We start from the raw sequence: 22,443 nt of genomic DNA, 5'->3' as shown, positions 1-22,443 counted from the left end.
AAATGAGTGAAAAGGGCTATGTATAAGACAAAAGGGAGTGGTAGGGACTATGGCAAATTGGAGAACATGCACCCTATCTAAACAGGGCTGTGAGTCAATTCTGGATTTTTGCCATGTGGGAAAAATTACCCAGTGTAATGATAGCGTCCAGTTTTTCAAAAGCTGGCAGAAATTGAAATGTTTTGGTAAAGGCAGACTACATCCAACTCAGAGTATTTGAAAAATCAGACTCCGCTTACCTATTTCGAGTCTCTGTGCTGCAATGTCCAGAAAGACCCTACTAGTTTAGGATTTCAAGACCAATTCCACTCTGTGATTTGTATGGTTAGAATAGGATTATACAACTTACCAGGTAAGGAATGAAGAAACAGACAAGGCTCTGGTAGAATGCATCCACTATGGAAATCCAGAAAGTCATTGGGTTGTAGCACTGCCAGGAAAGAACACATCAACCATCATCAAAGCAAGCCTCCATTCTTTATAAGCAACTTTCTTGTGCTACGTGGATAGACAATATGGTATTTACAGTGTTCTTAGAGGCAACAGAATGGAAAAATTAAGAGCACAGACCTTAGTTCAAGTCCCAGCTCTGGGTGATAACTGTATGATCTTGTAAAAGTCACTAAATTGCTTTGGTAACTGGTTCTTCCACAAAAAGGATAAAAACAACACCAACTGTCTTCTTCGGTTTTGAGAAATCTAAATGTAATTGTGCTTTAGTACACAGTAAGTGCTCAGTTATTAATAACTACCATTCGTTAGCACATTGCTAGTGCTAATACACACTTGGTAAGTTTAGAGATTCTAAGGTTTCTACATAACATCTGAAAGGGAGCTCTCCATCACAGCCCAGGATCACAGATTCCCAAGAGACAGGGATCAATGGCTTCAGACACCAGTGTTCTCATTTTGTGGTTCAGCCTTCCTGCCTTCCCTAGAAAAGTGAAACTTTTCAGTTTGTTTTTGCTACATTAACTTCTCTTACTGTTACTCAAGGAATACATTACACATATAGCACATCAATGGGAAGGGAAAAATCAGAAGAGCTATGGGTGTACATGTGCCATCACCACGTCTCTCTTGCCTGATGTGCTAGGGTTGCTCTGTTGCTCTCTTTCCGTTTTTGGGTTAGGGCTGGGCTTGGTCCTTTGTTGGCTGTCCACAAAATATTACTAGCTCTCAAACACCACATCTGGCTTGGCTTTCCTTTCTCCCAGGCACAGAGTTATTCTCATTCATGTCAATGTCTCTTTTCCCAGAACTCTTCCTTGAAGGCAGTCAGGTTCCCTGTCTGTCTCTACCATCCAGTCTCTGGGCTGTGTCTGTGTTAGTCCGACCATCTGGAGTGCCTGCAGTCTGACTTCTCCAAACCATTCAAGGTGTCAGTGTGACAACTCTCTGCCTTCTAGGAAACCATCAGGATGGCCTTCTTTAGTCTATGGGCTACCAGCAAATTCCAGACTGTGTATAATCTTGAATTCTAAACTTTGTCTTCCCTAACATGAGGTAGAAGACTTCATTGGTGAATACCTCACCCAATGATGAGCAAACTAGCTTTCAATCCCAGGGGTTCCCCAACCAACCCTTGGGGGTTCTGTTAAAGGCCTGGAGAAAGGGTCCAGCTGAGGGCAATGAGATCTTTCTGCATGTTTCCTCCCCACGTAACTAGGGCAGCCCCATGTTAACATGTGATATAATTAAGAAATAACTAAAAAGAAAAATACCCACTGGTCTGGTCCATCACCCTCAACAGCAAATGAGAAACAGGCTAGGAATGGGGAGTGGAGCTACGGGTCACATGGGAGGTAAAAGGCAGAGTGGTGACCAGAGTGCAAGTCCCCTGACTGCAGGTCAGTGTTCTTTCTCTGACACCTGGAGGGAGGAGCTGAGGCCTCCCCATCTTACCTCAGAGTTCTGGCCACTCTTGTACAGCTCAGGCAATGCCAGGAGTGTTTCTGCAGAGATGTCTTTATCGAGGATTCCGAAAACGAGAGGAGGCAAGGAGGTGAAGAAGAGATTGAAGAATATCATCTGCCAATAATCGATCATAGTGGAACCAGAGAAACCACAGAAAAACTGGTACCAGAAGAGCAGGTTGACGTAGCACTGCAGGCAGAGAACGTGGCCTTGTGAGTAAGGACCATGGGCAGTGGCCACCAGCTGCTGCTTAGGAACCTCTGGCAAGCCTACGCTGACTTGGAGCTTCTGTTTTCTCCTTTGTGACGTGCAGAGTTGTGTAAGAATCAGAGATAAATAATCCTTAGAGCACCAGCTGCTGCTGCTCCTGTTAATATGTTCTTTTGGACCTGAAGGGAATCGCACCAACTTGCTAAGGTAAGTATACTATGCATTAAGAGCACAGGTTGTGGAGGCAGAAAAGGCTGATTTGGAATTTCCAGATCTGTCACTTACTAGCTGAGTGACCTGGAGCAAATTGCTTAACTTTTCTGAACATCGTCTTGCCATCTTTCAGACAGGAGCAGTAGTACCTAGACCATGGCACAGGATACCAAAAGGTAGTCGTTATGATTAGTAGTGTGGAAAAAGAAAGGGGTGCCCCTGGGAAAGGGATGATAGACTGGACCAGGAGCAGGAAGAGAATTTCATGAGGCTGTTCTCAAAATATTTTCCTAATGGTCATGTAACTCAGAAGGGTGAGTAAGAAATCTTTTCCCTGTTTCTTTATGCTTTCTAAAGCTGTTTCCCACTCAAAACCACCCCACTCTGAGATGGGCTGGATCACTAGTATGGTCTACCACACTGTGATATGGTTTGGTGACTTGACCAAGGTGGTCACTTAAGATGCTGCCCAGAGTCAGGACTAGAACTTCTCAGCCCTTTGTACCTGAGGCACGGAAGGGTGAAAGGTATTGTAAGAAATCATTCAGCAGGTTTGTGTACAAACTAGAATGTTTATGTCCTAACTAACTGCTGGGCCAGTATTATTTTGAAGAGAGTCTCTAGAATTGTAATAATATGGACATGTTAATATTAGTAACACCAATGATTATTACTGGTTTCTATTTGTGCCAGGTGTGTGATATACATCATACCATTTTAGTATATAGTACATTAGATATGCAATAGACCTAATTTGTCCCAACAATCTTGAAAGATTATTGCTAATAAAAATGGTACATATTATATTAATGTTATATCTTGATAATATTGTTATTAGCCCTATTCCACAGACAAGGAATCTGAGGTTTTAACATACTCAATTACCTCTTGTCCAAGTTCAGAGTTAGAAAGTCACACAACCAGCATCTGAGTTTTCAAAGCTCTTTCTCTTTGACCACCCCCAAAAATTTCAATCTCCTATTGGATTATGCAATAACAATGTGACTGAGAGTCTTCTAGCCGAGGAACTCCATCCTTTGTCTTTTCTGTTCAGGTCACAAGTGGAAAGTTTCCTGGCTCTGAAAGAGATCCTGGTGCCCTGAGATATCCTGGACCTTGCATCTTTCTGTCAGAAGGAGAGGGCTCAATCTGTTTACTGTTCTGCAGGTAGGTTTGAAATAGACTGTGGGCGGACTTTGAGTCTTGAGATCAACAACCACTTGTGCACTTGTCATGGTGGGTTTAAGAAGAACTTGAAGTACTGAAGTCCCCTTCATACTAGCATTCAGCAGCTGTAGGAGGCTTTGTCCTCTCTTTTTTTTTCCCTTTGAGAACCTTGCCTTGCTTCTCCCTCCCCAGCTAGATGGGAAAGACAGTAACTCTTATCTCCCTTACACATAGGTACCTTGAGCAGCTCAGATGGGCTAAGTGACTACACCAAATACCCTTGGTCACTTGGGGCTGGAACTGTGACTTGAAGTTGTAGAAGCCTAGGATGCCAGAGCTGGAAGTGACACCATCTTGCAGACGAGGCCACTGAGAGCAACACCAGCAATAACAATAGCAACAAAAACACCTAAAGCATATACTATGTGCCCTGCTCTGTTCTGACCCATTAGATCCACCTAAAAGCCCCATGAGGCAGTCCTTAAATACTCCCATTTTACAACTGAGGAAACTGAGCCTCAGAGAGAGGTCAAGTCATTGGGCTGGCAGTGGAGAACTATTTAAATTGGAGTTCAAACTCAGATGTTCTGGCTCCAGAGTTCACTCTCATAAACATGGTGTGGGAAGTGGATGCTCTTAAATTCAAGATCTGAGACTGCAGCTCACTCTCTAGCACTAATGTCGAGAGCCCTTTATCCTACACCATGAGAGGCCAGGTGGATCCATCCTGAAGTGCTGTAAGTAGCGAAAGTACTGAACACAGAATGCCGTGATTGGTAGTTTCTGCCATGGTTGCCAAGGGAGCAAGGCAGCAAGTTTACCAGCTGTAGGCCATCCTCTGATATTTGCAATGTAGATCTGGTCTTTCTGACTCCAAGCCTCAATCTTTCCTCTCCAAACTGCAGCTTTTAAGTTGTATAAGCTTATCTGGTAGATTCTGTGATGCTTGACCCAGTTTTCACCCAAGCTCCAGCCATAGTCTAAGCCAAAGGAGGAAGAGAGCAGTGACCGTGGCTGGTGTTGGAGGCTGTCTGAAGATATCATCACATGATATTTCTTGAACAGTTTGTGTTGAGACATGGTGCTAGAGATGCTTGGACAGCAGAAAACACACAAAGAATTTGGCAACCCCTGGAAAACAGGGTGCTTGGACATCTGGGAGGCACTGAATGCCATGGTGATGAGGACATTCAGTCTAAGGAGTTTGGAGTATAGTAGAACTAGGTCCAATCCTGATTCTGTGATGTACTTAGCTGTGTGATCTGGGCAACCCTCTGACTTTCAGCTACCACATCTATAGATAGATAATAACCGTCCCTACCCCCCACAGGGCTGATGAAGCATTTACTCTGTACCTCACACATATTAACTCATTTATGCACATAATAACCCTGTGAGTTAGGTAGTATCCCCCTTTTATAGGTGAAAAGACACAGAGCTTAAGTTAGTTACTCAAGGCCACCTTGCTGTTAAGTAGCAGAGTGGGGCTGGGATTTGAACCCAGTCTGGTTCTAGCACATGTACTCTTAACCCCTGTATTACACTTAGCTGTCATAGATACATACATACGTAAAGTTCTTAGGACATCATCTGGTTTGTGGTAGGTTCCCTATCGATGATGGGGGATGTTAATGCTAGTGATGCTATGCCAAACAGTAACTAGCTGTGCTAAGTACCAAGGACACGACAGCAATCAAGGGTGGCATGGAGAACTCTGGGGACCTGGGTGTCAGAAAACTAGCATTTACTGAGCTCCTTGCCTTATACTTCGCACACAGGCAGTATTGAAGGGCTTTAATCCCTGGTCAAAGCAAGACAAACCTTGCTTGGATATCTCTGGCTCATTTTTCCATAGAACCATTCTTACTGAATTATAATTTAATATTGCTTTTATCAAGCGTTGTTAGAAAAAAGGGTACCATATGGAGGTTAATTTTCATTTCCTACAAAAATGCCACAGAAGACAGTTTCTTGAAGGTTTTTGTCTGACCTTCTTCTAAAGGTTTGCTTGACAAATTGATCTCTGAATTTAGAGCAAAAAGAGCGTTCTTCCTGGAAAACTGGTTTGCTTGTTTTAACCAGACATTTAGCATCTTATCTCGGGTTCCGGGTGCAACTGACCTCTTTCCTTTGTGGTTCTGCTCCATACTCAAAAATTTCCCTTCTAACTTCTCTATTGCCTCTGTTTTTACTATGTCATTTTCATCTCTTTTTAGAATTAGATACAGTATATAAAATTATAAATAAATGGCCTAAAGTGTTTTCTATAAAGACTCAGGTTGTCAAGACTCTCCTTCTTGGCAGGGAAACCGGCAAATTCATAATTCTCTTCTTTTGGGTCCTAGCTTAAATGTTACTTTCTTTCTAACTGATTAGGTCAAGAATCTCCTGGTGATATGTCCATAGCACCCTGACCTTCTTCGAGGGAAATGTGCCTAAGAAATATTCGTAAAATTTTAATCTTCTTTTCCCATAGTACTTCTTAATCCTTAAGGTTCATACAAATTACCTGGGGCTCTTACTAAAAGCGCCCTTCTGAGGTAGTAGTCCCCGGATGTAGTCTGAGGCTCTGCACTTCTAACTCGCATCTAGGTGTTGCTAATGCTGCTGGTTTAGGAACCACATTTTGAGAAGCAAGATTTATGGAGATCAGGAGATGACAAACTACTTCCTATAGGCCAAATGCGGCCATAACTAAGGTTTTGCTGGGACACAGCCAAACATGATTTGCATGTTGTCTATAGTTGCTTTCATGTTGCCTCAGGAGAGTTGAGGAGGTACGATGGGCTATGTGGCCCACAAAGTTCAAAGTACTTCTTACCTGGCCCTTTGCAGAACAAGCTCACTGAGCTCCGATTTAGACTGTCAGCTTCAGGAGGCAAGGACACAGATGTTCAATAATGATTTGAATAAATGAAATCAAGCGTTGTTCTATTGTCCCAACAATACCCTGGAGTTTAACACTGAAGTGTTTCCTTCCTCCGCAGGCCCTGTTAGGACCTCGCTTGCTTCCACTTCCCCTGGCTGGAATCTTTGCATTTCCAAGGATGTGCCTGGAACCTGGTGACGGCATCACTGAGGGGGGGGCCTGCGTTTTCCTCCCAAGAAGCTACAATGCAGTAATTAATTCATTGTTGAAATTTCAGAGCAGGCAAGGTTTTAATCCCCTCTGAAATTGGTTTTGGATGTGGAAGTCCTAGTTCTCCACCCTCTAATTGCAATGGGGAGCTAATGCGGCATCAGTATCACAATTTTGAGCATGGCATCGGGCTGGAAATAAATACCGTTTAAGCTTTGAATGCATGGTTAGCTGGAAACGGTTCCTTTTCTATTTCACAAATTTAATGCAGAAAAGTTGTGCTTATTCAAAAGAACGGCTCCTTTGGAGGCAAGAAGAAAAATTAAATGGGCATTTTTGAATTCTAAGTAAACACTCTTTCATGCTCAGAGTGAGTTTCAAGTTAAATAGAGTGACTTGTTTGCATAGACTTGCTGAATATTACCATCCGGGGTTTATCGAATTTACATTATTTTTTGTCATGCTGTTTATTTACATATACATTGAACTTTGCACAAAAATGCTCACTCTTGAGTGAGGGCAACTGTGACAGTGCCTAAATCAGGACTGGGAGAATGGAACAAGGACAAAATGCAATTTTGCAGCTGCTACTTGGCAAATGCATTTCTCTGCCATCGCTCTACTCTTAATCCTCCCTCTTTCTTTATGCAAACAGGAATCGGATTCTATCTGGAGACTCTTCGGGATTATTCAAAGGTCCTTGAACTAGGTAATGAAAACTCAGGCCCCTTGTTCGCTCCTTTAGTACGGCAATGTTCTGGCTTCTTCCAATACCCATTGTTAATCAAGGTTTCAAATAAGAGCCTCTGTCAATTTTAATAGTTGGTGTGTGCCTGCTTTGAGCCCTTATCAACAAGACAGAAATGAACATATTTTTTAGGAGAAACGATGCTATCTTCCCATGATTGTATTTGTAGAGTGTTACATGCTTTCCTGAGTTCTGACACTAAAGCCTCTTGATAATACTTCTAGGGACAGAGGGAGTCCTAGTGTCTCCATGTTATTGACGAGGAAACCAAGGCTCAGAGAGGTTAAGTAACTCTTCTAAGTTCACACAGCATGCTAGAGTCAGGCAAGACTAAAACCCAGATGATCTATCCAATCTAAACCAACATTTTTGCCACTAGAAATTTGATGTCCTGACCTCTGAATTCTCTGCTGGGAAGGCTGGGGAAGCCGAAGTGATACATAGTGTCAGGTAGAAGCCAGGGACTCCAGTCTTAAAACTGTACTTTCCCAAGGGGTGGGATATGGCTCTTGCATTGGGATGGCTGTATCTGGGGAGAAAATTTAAGATATGTGTCAAGCTAATTATTCTTCAAGTTCTTTGTTCTTGTAGTCAGAAAGTAAGTCTCATTTATGGAGCCCGTCTTAGACCAATGACAACAGCAATAATGATAAAAAATAATGGCTGACTTTATAGGGTGATTATTATGTGCTAATCACTTTATACACAAGCTCTCATGTAATCCTTCTAGCAAATATAGGGGAAAGGTACTATTATCATCCTCATTTCACAGATGGTAAAACTAAGGTATAAGGCCATTACCAAATAGAAGAGCCTAGATTTGAACCAAATGCATCCAGCACAAGAACCCATGCTTGCAACCACGCACGCCGCCTTCCATGTGCCGGGTACTGTCCAGACAGTATTGCTAATGCTCACACTAACCTCACAAAAGTCATAGCCCATTTTACCAGAGAAGAAACTGAGCGCTAGAGAAGTGAGTTATATTGCTCAAGCTCACAGGGCTAGTAGGAAAGAGTTTCAGGATTCAAAATCTAGGCCAGCCTCACTCACTCCCTTATGCTGAGATGGTTTGTCTTAACACTGTGGTAGGAGCGGGTTCCCTGGCAGGGCCTCCCAAGCTCTGTGCAGGAGGTTACCATAGGGCTACTCACCACATTCTTGTAGAAGTAGTACACCACCATCCTGGCCAGGCGCGAGTAACACCAGTGGCCATGTACAAGCAGCAGCTTCTTGAGGTGTTTGAAGCGGGAGATGGCAAAGTCACTGGACATAACAGCCTGAGAAGGCAGAACAGAGACATTGGCTTCTATCCATGGCCACCAATGAACCAGAGTCTCCCTTGAGGGCTATGCTTTGTTCTAGGTCCACAGCTGGTAGGGCCAAGAAGACCCTTTGTCATCATGTAGCACCTAGGGTGGTTCTTTGGAATTGGACACCCCATCCTTTCTTCTGGAAAATCCAAACCTCACTAGAATCCAAGAAAGGCAGCTCATAAGGAACTCATGGTCTAGTCTGGCCCTTCATCTCCTTCTATTTATCTGATAAACTTTAACCGTGGTGGCACCATGCTAGAGATGTGATGGCTAACCAGAAAGTAGGGGCCTTCTTGCAAGTAATCCTCAAACCTCTCAACACCCTTGGTTTCCTCCTGTGGCAGACCATTTGCTCCATTCCCAAATGGAGCTAATGGCTGGATAGCTCTTCCTTTACATGGAGCTGAAATATGCCTTCTGCCCTTGGGATTATTCAGAACATGACCTAGTTCATAGACTGTTTTAAGAGTATGAGGTTTGGAAGTGCCTGGTTATAGATCCTGGTATGAATCTTGGTCAGGCTATTTAACCTTTCCCAGCATCAGTTTCATCAGAAAAAAAAAAAAAAAGGTGGAGTAATAATTCCTAACACAGAGTTGTGATAGTTCAGATTAGTTGGAATAAATGTGAAGTGCCTAATACAGTGCTGATATATGGTAGATACTCAAAAGGTAACTGTGTTCTTTCATCCCCACCAACAAATTTAGGCAATGCCTCTGTCTGCACTAGTGGTGGGAATACAGTTGTTAATGGTTCAGAACCACAAAGTGGGGTCTATTTTAGTGGGAAACATTAGTAGTTCAAGTTAGTGTGCTTGTCCCAACCTGAATTTTGACTCAATTAGGTACACTTACTAAAGGGTACCTTATAATTTATAGGTCAATCTAGCCATCAAGACTAAAATGGCAATTGAAAATGTTTTCAAATGTCCTTATACCTGTCACTGCTCATGGAGGGCACTGTACTCTTGGATGGCGGTAGAGGTTACAGAGAGGAAGAATGGAGTCAGTGGAAAGCTTAGCCCTTCCTGAATGGTTGGGTACTCTTTGGCTTTAGAATATAGGTATTTCTGGCTGTCTATAAAAGAGCTAAGCCCCCCTCAAGGTCCTGGAAACCCAGTTTCCAAAATTCCTTAGAGACTTATGCTATCAGTAACCCCCTCTCAACTTGAAAGTATATCACAGGCCACTCCTTATGACCCCAGTGCACCTCTTTCTGCCCATGGCTCCTGTCCCCATGCTTTAATAAAAACCACCTTTTGCCTGAGGGGGAAACATGGCGGAGAAGTAGGGGACCCTATTTCAACCAGTCCCCTGAATAGAGCTGGATATCTATTAGGCCATCCTGAACACCCATGAAATCAGCCTGAGATGTAAGAAGATATATCTGGATCTCTACAAACAGAACTTCTTTGGTGGTTGGTCTCAAGGTATGAAGTGGGAGTTGAGAGTCTGTGGGCAGATATCGGAAGATAAACGGAGGGGGGAGGGAGCCTCCGTGAACTTGCACTGAGAAGGCATAAGCCTCCCATGCTGGGGACCAGGCACAGACTCACAGAGCAGGGCAGGGAAAGGTCTTTAGGATACTGTACCAGACTGAAACCTGGAGCTCAGGAGTGCACTTGTGAACCAGGCAGCTGGCGGTTTTACAAGCACAAAGGGCAGAGACATGCTCGCCTTGGGAGTGAGGACTGGGAGAGTGGCTGTGGGACACACAACCCAGGGCACTGTGGGTTTTTAGCAGCACAGACAGAAACGGAGTCAGTGTGGCCTGGTGAGCTCAGTGAGGAGCAGACTGCGATCTCTCTGTTCTGAGACAGAGGTTTGGATATAGTTACTTCTGCTCTCTCAGAGGAGACACAGAAAGCCACCAGGGAAAGCTGCCAGAGAACAAAAGCCCCAAAAAACCGGTTCTCATTGAGTCCATCCCCACCCCCCCAACAGGGGGCAAGGCAACTCTGCCCAAATACAGTTGCCTCAGTATCAGCATGGCAGGCCCCTCCCCCCGAAGGCAGGCTGGAAGTATAAGAAGCTCACATCCCTAAGGTCCCTATAAAACACATGCATCTTGCTTGGGTCCTGGTCAATAATTTGGACTCTGTACATTCCTGCAACCACACCTCATCAGAATGACAAAGAGGAGGAACCCCCAACAAAGGAAAGAAATAGAGACTGTGGCCTCTGCCACAGAAATAATGGATATGGATATAACCAAGATGTCAGAAATGGATTTCAGAGTAACAATTATCAAGATGACATATAGGCTTGAGAAAAATATTAACGAAAATATAGAATCTCTAAGGGCTGAAATGAGAACTAATCTGGCAGAACTTAAAAATGCTATGAATGAAATGCAGTCTAAACTGGATGCTCTGACTGCCAGGGTAAATGAGGCGGAAGAACGAATTAGTGAGTTAGAGGATAAGATGATAGAAAAGAAGGAAAAAGAGGTGACATGGGAAAAAAGAATCCAATTTCAAGAAACTAAGCTGAGGGAGATTACTGACTCAATGAAACACTCCAATATCAGAATTATTGGGATCCCAGAGGGGCTGGAGAAAGAGAGAGGTCTATAAGATACATTTGAGCAAATTGTAACCGAGAACGTCCCTAATTTGGGGAAGGAAACAAGCATTTGTGTCCAAGAGGCAGAGAGGACCCCTCCCAAGATCAATGAGAACAGACTGACACCACAACATATAATAGTACAATTTGCAAATCTTAGATCCAAGGAAACAATCTTGAAAGTGGCGAGGGGGAAGAGATTTCTTATGTACAGAGGGAGGAGCATCAGAATAATGTCAGACCTGTCCACGGAGATCTGGCAAGCCAGAAAGGGCTGGCAAGACATATCCAGGGTACTAAATGAGAAGAACATGCAGCCAGCAAAGCTCTCATTCAGAATGGACGGAGAGACAAGCTTCCAAGACTGAAAGAATATGTGACCACCAAGCCGGCCCTGCAAGAAATATTAAGTGGCATTCTATAAAAGAAGAAAGACTCCAAGAGTGATACAGAATGGAAATTTACAATCTATAGAAACAAGGACTTTACAGACATGACGACACTAAAATCATCTCTCTCAATAATCACTCTCAATGTGAATGGCCTAAGTGCTCCCATAAAACAGCACAGGGTTGCAGATTGGATAAAAAGACATGACCTATCCATATGCTGTCTACAAGAGACTCACTTTGAACCTAAAGATACATCCAGACTGAAAGTGAGGGGGATGGAGAACGATTTTTCATACCAATGGACCTCAGAAGAAAACTGGGGTAGCAATTCTCATATCAGACAAATTAGATTTTAAGCTAAAGACTGTAGTTAGAGATACAGAAGGGCACTATATTATTCTCAAAGGGTATATCCAACAAGAGACTCTAACAATTATAGATATCTATCCCCCCAACAGGGGAGCAGCCAACTACATAAGCCACTGTTAACCAAAGTAAAGAAACATATAGATAATGATACATTAATAGTAGGAGACAACATTCCACTCTCAGCAATAGATCATCTAAGCAGAAAATCAACAAAGAAATAAGTGCTTTGAATGACACACTGGACCAGATGGACCTTATAGATATGTACAGAACATTCCACCCTAAAACAACAGAATATTCATTCTTTTCAAACACACATGGAACTTTCTCCAGAATAGATCAGATACTGGGTCACAAAACAGGTCTAAACGGATACCAAAGGATTGAGATTATTCCCTGCATATTCTCAGAGCACAGTGCTTTGAAACTAGAACTCAATCACAGGAAAAAGTTTGGAAGAAACTCAAACACTTGGAAGCTAGGGACCATCCTGCTTAAGAATATTTGGGTCAACCAGGAAATTAAAGAAGAACTTAAGCAATTTATGGAGACCAATGAGAACAAAAACACATCAGTCCAAAACCTACGGGATGCTGCAAAGGTGGTCCTAAGGGGGAAATACATAGCCATACAAACCTCACTCAAAATAATAGAAAAATCTAAAATGCAGTCCTTATACTCACACCTTAAACAACTGGAGATGGAACAGAAGAACAGGCCTAAGCCACACATGAAAAGACAACTGATTAAGATTAGAGCAGAGATCAATGATTTAGAAACCAGAAATACAGTAGAGTGGATCAACAAAACTCGAAGCTGGTTCTTTGAAAGAATTAGTAAGATTGATAAACCATGGCCAGACTTATCCAAAAGAAAAGAGAAAGGACCCAAATTAATAAAATTATGAATGAAAGGGGAGGGATCATGACTAACACCAAGGAAATAGAAACAATCATTAGAAACTATTATCAACAACTATATGCCAATAAATTAAGCAACCTGGAAGAAATGGATGCCTTCCTAGAAACCTATAAACTATCAAGACTGAAAAAAGAAGAGATTGGCATCCTAAATAGGCCAATATCCAGTAATGAGATTGAAGCAGTGATCAAAAACCTCCCAAAAAAACAAGAGTCCAGGGCCTGATGGATTCCCGGGAGAATTCTACCAAGGGTTTAAAGAAGAAATAATACCTATTCTCCTGAAGCTGTTTCAGAAAATTGAAACAGAAGGAAACTTCCAAACTCATTGTATGAGACCAGGACTACCTTGATCCCCAAACCAGGCAAAAACCCCATCAAAAAGGAGAATTACAGACCGATAGCCCTGACAAATATGGATGTCAAAATTCTCAACAAGATCTTAGCTAATAGGATCCAACAGTACATTAAAAGGGTTATCCATCATGATCAGGTGGGATTCATCCCTGGGATGCAAGGGTGGTTCAACATTCACAAATCAATGTGTGATAGAACACATTAATAAAAGAAGAGACAAGAACCATATGATCCTCTCAATTGATGCAGAAAAAGCATTTGACAAAATACAGCATCCTTTCCTGATTAAAACTCTTCAGAGTGTAGGGCTCGAGGGAACATTCCTCAATTTCATAAAAACCATCTATGAAAAGCCCACAGTGAATATCATTCTCAATGGGGAAAAGCTGAGAGCCTTTCCCCTAAAATCAGGAACACGACGAGGATGCCTGCTGTCACCACTGTTGTTCAACATAGTACTAGAAGTCCTAGCAACAGTAATCGGACAACAAAAAGAAATAAAAGGTATTCAAATTGGCAGAGAGTTCAAATGCTCTATCTTCACAGATGATATGATACTTTATGTGGAAAACCCAAAAGACTCCACCCCCAAATCAGTAGAACTCATGCAGCAATGTGGTAATGTGGCAGGATACAAAATCAATGCACAGAAATCAGTTGCATTTCTATACACTAACAATGAGACTGAAGAAAGCGAAATTAGGGAACGATTCCATTTACAATAGCACCAAAAACCATAGGATACCTTGGAATAAACCTAACCAAAGAGGTAAATGATCTATACTCTAGAAACTACAGAACACTGATGAAAAACACTGAAGAAGACACAAAAAGATGGAAAAACATTCCATGCTCATGGATTGGAAGAATAAACATAAGTTAAAATGTCTGTGTTACTCAGAGAAATCTATACTTTCAATGCCATCCTGATCAAAATACCAATGTCATTTTTCAAAGTGTTGGAACAAACAATCCTAAAATTTGTGTGGAACCAGAAAAGACACCAAATCACCAAGGAAATGTTGAAAAAGAAAAACAAAGCTGAGGGCATCCTGTTGCCTGATTTCAAGCTATACTACAAAGCTGTGATCATTAAGACAGCATGGTACTGGCACAAAAACAGACACATAGATCAATGGAACAGAACAGAGAGCCCACATATGGACCCTCAACTCTATGGTCAACTAATCTTTGACAAATCAGGAAAAAATATCCAATGGAAAAAAGACAGTCTCTTCGATAAATGGTGCTGGGAAAATTGGACAGCTATATACTGAAGAATGAAACTCGATCATGCTCTCACACCATACACAAAGATAAACTCTAATTGGAAGAAAGCCCTCGATGTGAGACAGGAATCCATCAAAGTCCTAGAGGAGAACATAGGCAGTAACCTCTTCAACACTGGCACAGCAACTTCTTTTAAGACACATCTCCAAAGGCAAGGGAAACAAAAGCAAAAGTGAACTTTTGGGACTTCATCAAGATAAAAAACTTCTGCACAGCAAAGGAAATAGTCAGGAAAACAAAGAGGCAACCCACAGAATGGGAGAAGATATTTGCAAATGACATTACAGATAAAGGGCTGGTATCCAAGATCTATAAAGAACTTCTCAAACTCAACAGCCAAAGAACAAATAATCAAATCAAAAAATGGGCAGAAGATATGAACACTTTTCCAATGAAGACATACGAATGGTGAAAAGACACTTGAAAAAATGTTCAACATCATTAGGCATCAGGGAAATTCAAATCAAAACCACATTGAGATATCACCTTACACCAGTTACAATGGCAAAAATTGACAAGGCAAGAAACAACAAATGTTGGAGAGGATATAGAGAAAGGGGAACGCTCTAACATTGTTGGTGGGAATGAAAGCTGGTACAGCCACTTTGGAAAACAGTGTGGAGGTTCCTCAAAAAGTTAATAATAGAGCTACCCTATGACCTAGCAATTGCACTACTGGGTGTTTACCCCAATGATACAGATGTAGTGAAAATAAGGGCCATATGCACCCTAATGTACATAGCAGCAATGTCACAATAACCAAACTGTGGAAGGATCCGAGATGCCCTTCAACAGTGGTCCATATATACAATGGAATATTAGCCATCAGAAAGGATTATACAACATTTGCATCAACATGGATGGAACTGGAGGAGATTACACTAAGTGAAATAAGTCAAGCAGAGAAAGACAATTATACGGTTTCACTTATGTGTGGAACATAAGGAATAGCATGGAGGACTTTAGGAGAAGGAAGGGAAAAATGAAGGGGGGAATTCAGAGGCGGAGACGAACCATGAGAGACTATGGACTCCAGGAAACAAACCGAGGGTTTTAGAGGGGAGGGGTGTGGGGGGTTGGGCTAGCCCGGTGAAGGGTATTAAGGAGGGTACATATTGCATGGAAGACTGGGTGTTATATGCAAACAATGAATCATGAACACTACACCAAAAGTTAATGATGTACTGTATGGTGACTAACATATCGTAATAACAACAAAAAATAAATAAAAAAGAAACCCACCTTTTTGCACCCCCCCCCCCAAAAAAAGCTAAGCATCCTTCAATTTTCCTCTGTATCAGAAGGACTGGGTAGCAGGGGTATAGTGATGGAGGTTATGTATAGACATGGAAGCCTTGTCACTCTCAGATGATAATTCTGCAAAGCTCTTGGGGAGAAGTTCCTCCTACACTGTGGGGGAATTCCATAACTCTTCAAAAAGGATCAAGGGGAGTTAGGGAAGAAATGAGAAGAATTGAGGGGAACAGTACCTGCATGCCTTCCTGTCCAGATATCCCAATTCCAATGTCAGCAGCTTGAATCATGCTTACGTCATTTGCTCCATCACCTGAAAGGAGATCGATCATGAGGTGTCTTTATTCCCGGTCTAACTGCTGCATGACAATGGAAAGGGTGTTACAGTGATGGCTGTAAAGTGTCCCCATTTGTACATAATTGAATACTTTTAACATTGCTCTGAATAGTCCTATAAGAAAAGTCATTGCTACACTATTTGGCCTGAGAGAGGTCCTTTCTTCTTTCACAAGAAGCTCTATTTATTATTTGACAAATGTTTATTGTGTCTTTCTTCTAGGCACAATATTAGGTATTGGGAATACAATAGTGAGTCTGTGGCAGTGCTTTACAGTTGACCAAAAAAAAAAAAAAAAAAAAAAAAGGCCTTCACAAATGTTACAACGGACTTCACTAATGAGCAAACGGAAAATTTGAGCAACACAGAGATTCTGCAAGGGTAAACCAGCTAGGGAAGGGGCCCAGGAGCATTGGCGTGAAGATCTTTGCTACCTTTCCTAACTCAGTATAAGCTAAAATATTTACCATATTAAGACCATTGGAATGTCTGGACAGCTGAATCATCCGATTGTCAATGGTGTCCAAGGACAGGGATGGTGTTCAGTTTTGTTTCTGAATATAGGAAAATGGGATTGACAGATTTTTTTTGGTTGAGGAACATTTAGTCACACTGAGTTCCCATTTAACAAACTAAGGTGTTTGTTTCAGGAAATTGGAGGTTAGGGCATGGAAATACACACACAGCCTCCAGCACTGTCATATAGGTCTGTGATGATGGAAATATCCTGTATCTTTACTAATATAGAAACCACTAGCCCCATGTGAGCATTGAGATGCGGCTGGTGAAATTCTATTTAATTTTAAATTTAATACCTATATATAGCTAGGTGGCCACCGTTTTGGACAGCACAGCTCCATACAGTGAGGCTTTCCTTACAAACCTAGCTTTTCCCAGAGCTTTATCTTTCAGACCAGAGATTAGCAAACTTTTTCTATAAGGGGCCAGATAGTAAATATTTTAGGCTCTGTGGGCCAAGAAGCAAAATTGAACAACTGTTCTTGCTGAGAGGCAAATAGTCTTTTACAGTTAAAAACATAAAAATCATTCTTATATCCCTGCAAAAACATGTAGGGGGCTGGACTCGGGCTGGTGACCTTGGTTTGTGGACTGCATTGCCTTCATTTTCCTCCTGGCCCCACCTCTTTTTCCAGTAGGTTCTCATAATAGAATGCAATTAAATATATATTAGATAACATAGAGAATATGGAATTGGGGGAGAGAATTTTCTTCCCTTAGTTATTTGGCAATGAAATTAATCTTACAAATTTTGTCACTGTAAGTAGCCATTATTCTTGTAATGATTATTTTTTTTTTACGATAGTATAGGAGCACGTTATTTTTTTCTTCCCCGTGGAGAGCAAATCCACCCTTTAACCTCTTCTGTTAGCAAATCAGTGGAAGCAGAGGTGTGGAATCAGGCCACTGCTCACCCTCCTGGTTTTGTTTCTGCTTCTATGGCAGTGGAGCCAATTTCTTACCTCAGGGAGTCTGTCCTGGGTTGTTGCCTTGGGTGTGTCTAAAGTTTTAAAGAGGACAATTCAGGGAATAAAATTAGGATACAGTTGCTGAAGCTCTGCTCCCTGTATTCTTTCTGCCCACTCCCTCTTTTTTTTTTTTTTTTTTGGTTTGAATTGCTTTTGCCTGAAGCCTGGGAGAAAAAACAATGTGTAAATAGGCTTCTTAATTTGAAATACCAGGAAGGAAAAATCTCTTTCCATGTCTGTGTAGGAAGGATAGAACCTGGAAGCATCTGTAGGAATATCCCTAAATGAATGCAATATTTACTATGTGCTTGGTATATGCACAGAGCACAGACAAAATGGTAAAACTGACATGGTCCCTCTGTTCAAGGAACACATGGTCTCCTGAGCAGGCCGTCACAGAAAGCAGACCGGGGCTCTGCAGCGCTCAGGGCTCTGTGCTGCAGGAGTTCCCAGAGAGAAGGAAGGGTAGGTGGGATTGGAACAAAGGGTGTTTGACAGAGGAAGTAGCTTGTGCAAAGTCCTGGGAGTGAGAGAGGACAAGGCTCATGGAGAATGGTAAGCAGCTCCATTTGGTTAGAACACGGAGCGCCAGATGTTGGGGAATGGACAATAGCTGTGGTGAAGGATGTGGCCGGAGGGTTAGTGGAGACCAGGTCGTGAAGATTCTTGTACACCAGGTTTGCTTGTTCCTGAAAGGTTTGATGTAGATACAGTTTTTATTTCTCTGCCTTAACAATGGTTAAAGTTTAGTCTCCTATGAAGAATTTTTTTCATCAACCAACCAAACAGCATTTGTCGAGTGTATGCGTTGTGCTGGGCCTTGTATTTAGGAACGAGTTGGGGTTAACGTGGAGCATGAAATCAGCCATAATACCTGGCTTGCTACAATGTAACGCGGAAGCCGCTGCGGGTGGGGAAGGTTTCGGAGAAGGGCGTAGGCCTTTGGCATGCCGAGGCCTACGTGACCACTCTGCCACTGGAATGCCCTGGGGAATTGCCTTCCTGAAGCTTTCCTAGCCAAACAGTCGCCTTGTGGTCTAAGAGATGTAGGTATTGTCCCTTAGGCTATGTTTAGCAGAATTCAGAGAACACGAAGATTAGCATATCCTATCTTTCCCGTAAACAGATCCTCCCAGTTTTCAGTAAGACCCCGGGTCACACCACATGTGCTCGAGGAACAGTGATAAAGGATTTGTGATTTTCTTGAAGGACCAATAAAAGTGGGAGCAAAGAAGAGCAAAGGGTCTTCGCCTCTGAGCGTTGACCCCCTTGCCTTTTCCTCTCTTTCACGGCAAAGTTTGGAGTCACCTTTCATCAGTCGGTACAGGGATTGCTGGCCATTCCCTGCAGGAGTGAACATATGGGGTAGGCTCCTCTTCTACAGTCTCCCCACCAGCCATCAACACTCAGCAGAATACCAAATCCACAAACAACTGAGGTTTATATTATTATGCCAGGTGTTAAGCATCAAAAGGGAAATGGTCTGTGTCCCAGAACTGAGTTGGCCTGAGTGTCTATTACTGAGTTATGTGAATGTTCTGAATTTGAGGCTCCTTCTGGCTTTTACCTCCATTCAAGTACTAATCTTTCCTCAGTGACGTGCTAATCCTGAGAACTTTGAATCACTCTCCCACTCTACTTAGCCTCTGCTGCATCTCCCGGCTGCCATGTCTTGGCTGTCACTTTGAACTCTCTCAGTGTAAGACAGGGATCCCCAGCCTGGGTATCTCGACTTTGAATTATGACCTCCCACCTCTGGCCCATGCCTCTTGTGAGATCAGCCTCACAGGCTATGCCCACATCTCAGCAAGATGGGTACCTATGGAAAGGGTCATGACGCTCAACTTGTCTCGCACCAGCTTGACTATCATACTCTTCTGGAGCGGGGTGGAACGGCAGCATAGGACAGACCGGCAGTACTGAGTCAACTCCAAAAATTTCATCTCCAGTTCTCCCTGAAAAATGGCATTCAATGTCTTCCCATCGATGACCAGTCCAACGTCTGGAACTGCAGCTCTTGAGGTGGGGGGTAGCGTCTCAGAAGGTAAACAGAACCCAAAGAGCTTGCGGTCTGGCTTCTGTGGTCCATGAAATTGCTTTACTTCTTCCAGTGCACAGTTGAGGATGGATTCGCAAGTTTCCTATAGAGTTAGAATAATAAATATTGTATTAGTAAGCAGCACTAGAAATGTAGGTTAAAGATCTCACTTTATCCTTTAGTAAAATAGTTATGAAACTCTACCACCATAGAGATTACTCAGGAATCATTCTCTGATTTCTCTAATTTCTCTGCAATATTTCAAAAGGCATCAAAGCAATATTAATTTGGAAGCAAATTAATGGCAAAATAGAGACTGCTAGGGAATGGGAGGGGAAGGAGCTCAGCAAGCTGGGGACCGACACAGGGATGGTATAAGCTAATAATAGAATGTGATGGTAAATAATGACAATGTGTCATGATGGTATAATGCTTTCTATTTCTCAAAAGTCATTTTAGTTCTCCTTAGGAAATTGAGTGATGAGGAAACTGAAACAGTGAAATCATTAGTAACTTGCCCTAGCAACTTACTAGTGGAGGCAAATCATTGCTACTGACATTATGGCTTTTAATTGAAAAAATATTTTGTATGTTTATCTGTTGGTATGAATGTATTGGTCATTTTGGCTAAAACTGATGATGAATGTGAACATCTTACTGATGTAAAGAAACTTCTTACTGATTTTTTTCTGAGGTTTACCTTGAAACATCGTGAAGGACTTATTTGCTCTTATCAATTTTCCTCTTTTACCTTTGATTGTATCAGAGATAAAGTCACACTTTGGTTCCAAATATATCCTTAGTGCCTCTTTAGATTTTGCAACACTACTTTCAAATAAAGATAGAGAAAAGTCGTGGCAGTCAACCGGATCATCAATTTTAATAGCATTGTTTTGTTCACATGATCTCTTTTTAGAAACTTTTAAAAAATTTAAATTCAATTAATTAACATATATTATCCATTTCAGAGGTAGAGATCAGTGATTCATCAGTCTTATATAACACCCAGTGCTCATTACATCAAGTGCCTTCCTTAATGCCCATCATCCAGTTACCCCATCCCTCTACCTCCCTCCCTTCCAGTAACCCCCAGTTTGTTTCCTATGATTAAGAGTCTCTTATGGTTTATCTTCCTCTCTGATTTTGTCCACATGATCTTTATTTAGCAGTGTTCTTTTATCCATGGCAAAGATGATTTTCACTCACTGTAGTGCTAAAAAATTCTAAAAATAAATTTAAGTGTTTAGTCAGTCAATTTAAATGAAATCATTAAATAGAAAAAACAGTACAGGTAATATGTGGATTAGGCAAAAATTGTGAAGCTTGTTCTGATATGATAGGTTTGGGGACCATTGATCTAGAAGCTTCTGAGAATATTTGGAGTCATTTATTCTGGAGTGAGTAGAACTGCAGTTAATCATTCCTGAGTCTTCCCTTAGGGGATGCTAAATTGAGTGTTGCAAGCAATAGGCTACGCCCAGAACCTAGAGGGGTGATAGGAAGTAGTTCCAGGAGTGGGTGGTTATGCCTGAGGCACTTATCTGGGAAAGAGATCAAGACAGTCCATGCTGCGAGTTGGGGCCAGCACAAATTATATAAATTTCTCCAACATATGGCTGCAGGAAGTCATTGGAAATATAAGTTTCAAAATAAAATCTCTGAATTTACTTGTTTCAAAGTGTGATATAATAACCACAATAGTTGCCATTCATTTAACCTTCAGTATATGCCAGATACTGTGGAAGGGAGCCTCTAAGATGGTTCTCAATGATCCCTGTCCTCCTGGGATGAGCGCTCCTGTGTAATCTCTTCCCTTGGGTGTGAGCCACATCTAGCAATTCCTTTCTAATGTAGAGAATTCTGCAAAAGTGATGGGATGTCACTTCCCAGATTAGCTTATAAAGAGATCATGGCTTCCAATTTGGCACTCTTTTCCCTCTCTCTTGGATGGTTTGCTGTGGGGGAAAGCAGCTGCCATGTTGTGAAGCAGCTCTACGGAGAAGCCCACGTGGTGAGGAATTGAAGTTTGCCAGCAATCATGTCTGTGGGCTTAGAAGAAGGCCTTCTCTCCATGCCCAAACTACCTACCAGTTGAGCCTTCAGATGATTCTACAGCCCTGACAGTTTGACTGCAGCCTCCAGAAAGACCTTGAACCAGAGGTACCCAGTTAAGCTGCCCCTAGACTCCTAACCCACAGAAACTGTGGGATAATAAATGTTGGTTCTTTACAGATGTTAAATTTTGGAGTAATTTGTTAACTAACACAAATACTGTGCTAATAAGTATTTTTCTTCTATGATCTTATTTAATCCTCTCCATAGCCTCTGAAATAAATCTTTCTAATCCCTATTTTACATATGAGGAGAGTGAAGTTTAGGGAGGTATGGTACCTGGAACATATTAAGCTTTCAATATATGTTACTAATAATGATAATAATCATTGCTGTTATTAGTTTCTGTCTAATACTCTAGTCCCTTCTAAATTCCTTGACAGACCAGCACTTTCAATGATGGGTTAGTAATTCTCTCATTTTATGGATGTGAACCCTGAGGTCTAGAGAGGTTCCATAACCTGCTTATAGCTTTAAGGTACATAACAAAGAAACAGTAGCCCTAAATCAATTTATAATGAATTAGGCAGATTAAAACCCTAGGAGGAAATATTCACTGAATACATAATTACATTAAACTAGGGTTTAAGTAAATCTGAGATTTGGAATGGATCTCCCCAGTTTCTGGCTTAACATATCCATGTAGCCACCACTTTTTCCTGGGTAAGGGGTG

The 22,443-nt window shown here is 41.9% G+C and overlaps 1 protein-coding gene and 1 long non-coding RNA gene across 2 annotated transcripts in view; one reads left to right on the top strand and one right to left on the bottom strand.

Moving 5' to 3' along the window:
- The window catches only part of ATP10B (ATPase phospholipid transporting 10B (putative)), a 112,384-nt gene that overhangs the window by 20,959 nt on the left and 68,982 nt on the right, over positions 1-22,443 (bottom strand). The window contains exons 15-19 of the mRNA XM_045792041.2: positions 19,440-19,761; positions 16,033-16,109; positions 8,489-8,614; positions 1,906-2,106; positions 350-430 (exon numbers count right to left, since the gene is read on the bottom strand). Of these exons, the coding sequence (XP_045647997.2) occupies positions 350-430; positions 1,906-2,106; positions 8,489-8,614; positions 16,033-16,109; positions 19,440-19,761 (807 nt within the window). The remainder of the gene's footprint in view (positions 1-349; positions 431-1,905; positions 2,107-8,488; positions 8,615-16,032; positions 16,110-19,439; positions 19,762-22,443) is intronic.
- LOC123788559 (uncharacterized) lies at positions 2,099-6,925 on the top strand. Its single transcript, XR_006778540.2, has 3 exons — positions 2,099-2,334; positions 3,395-3,507; positions 6,495-6,925. It is a non-coding gene; the product is annotated as an uncharacterized LOC123788559 (long non-coding RNA).

Source organism: Ursus americanus, chromosome 15 (genome assembly GCF_024610735.1).
Source record: "Ursus americanus isolate L20-20 chromosome 15, mUrsAme1.1.p, whole genome shotgun sequence".
Classification (NCBI taxonomy): domain Eukaryota; kingdom Metazoa; phylum Chordata; class Mammalia; order Carnivora; family Ursidae; genus Ursus; species Ursus americanus.
Note: the sequence above shows the minus strand (reverse complement) of the source record. Positions and strands in the feature narration are given on the sequence as shown.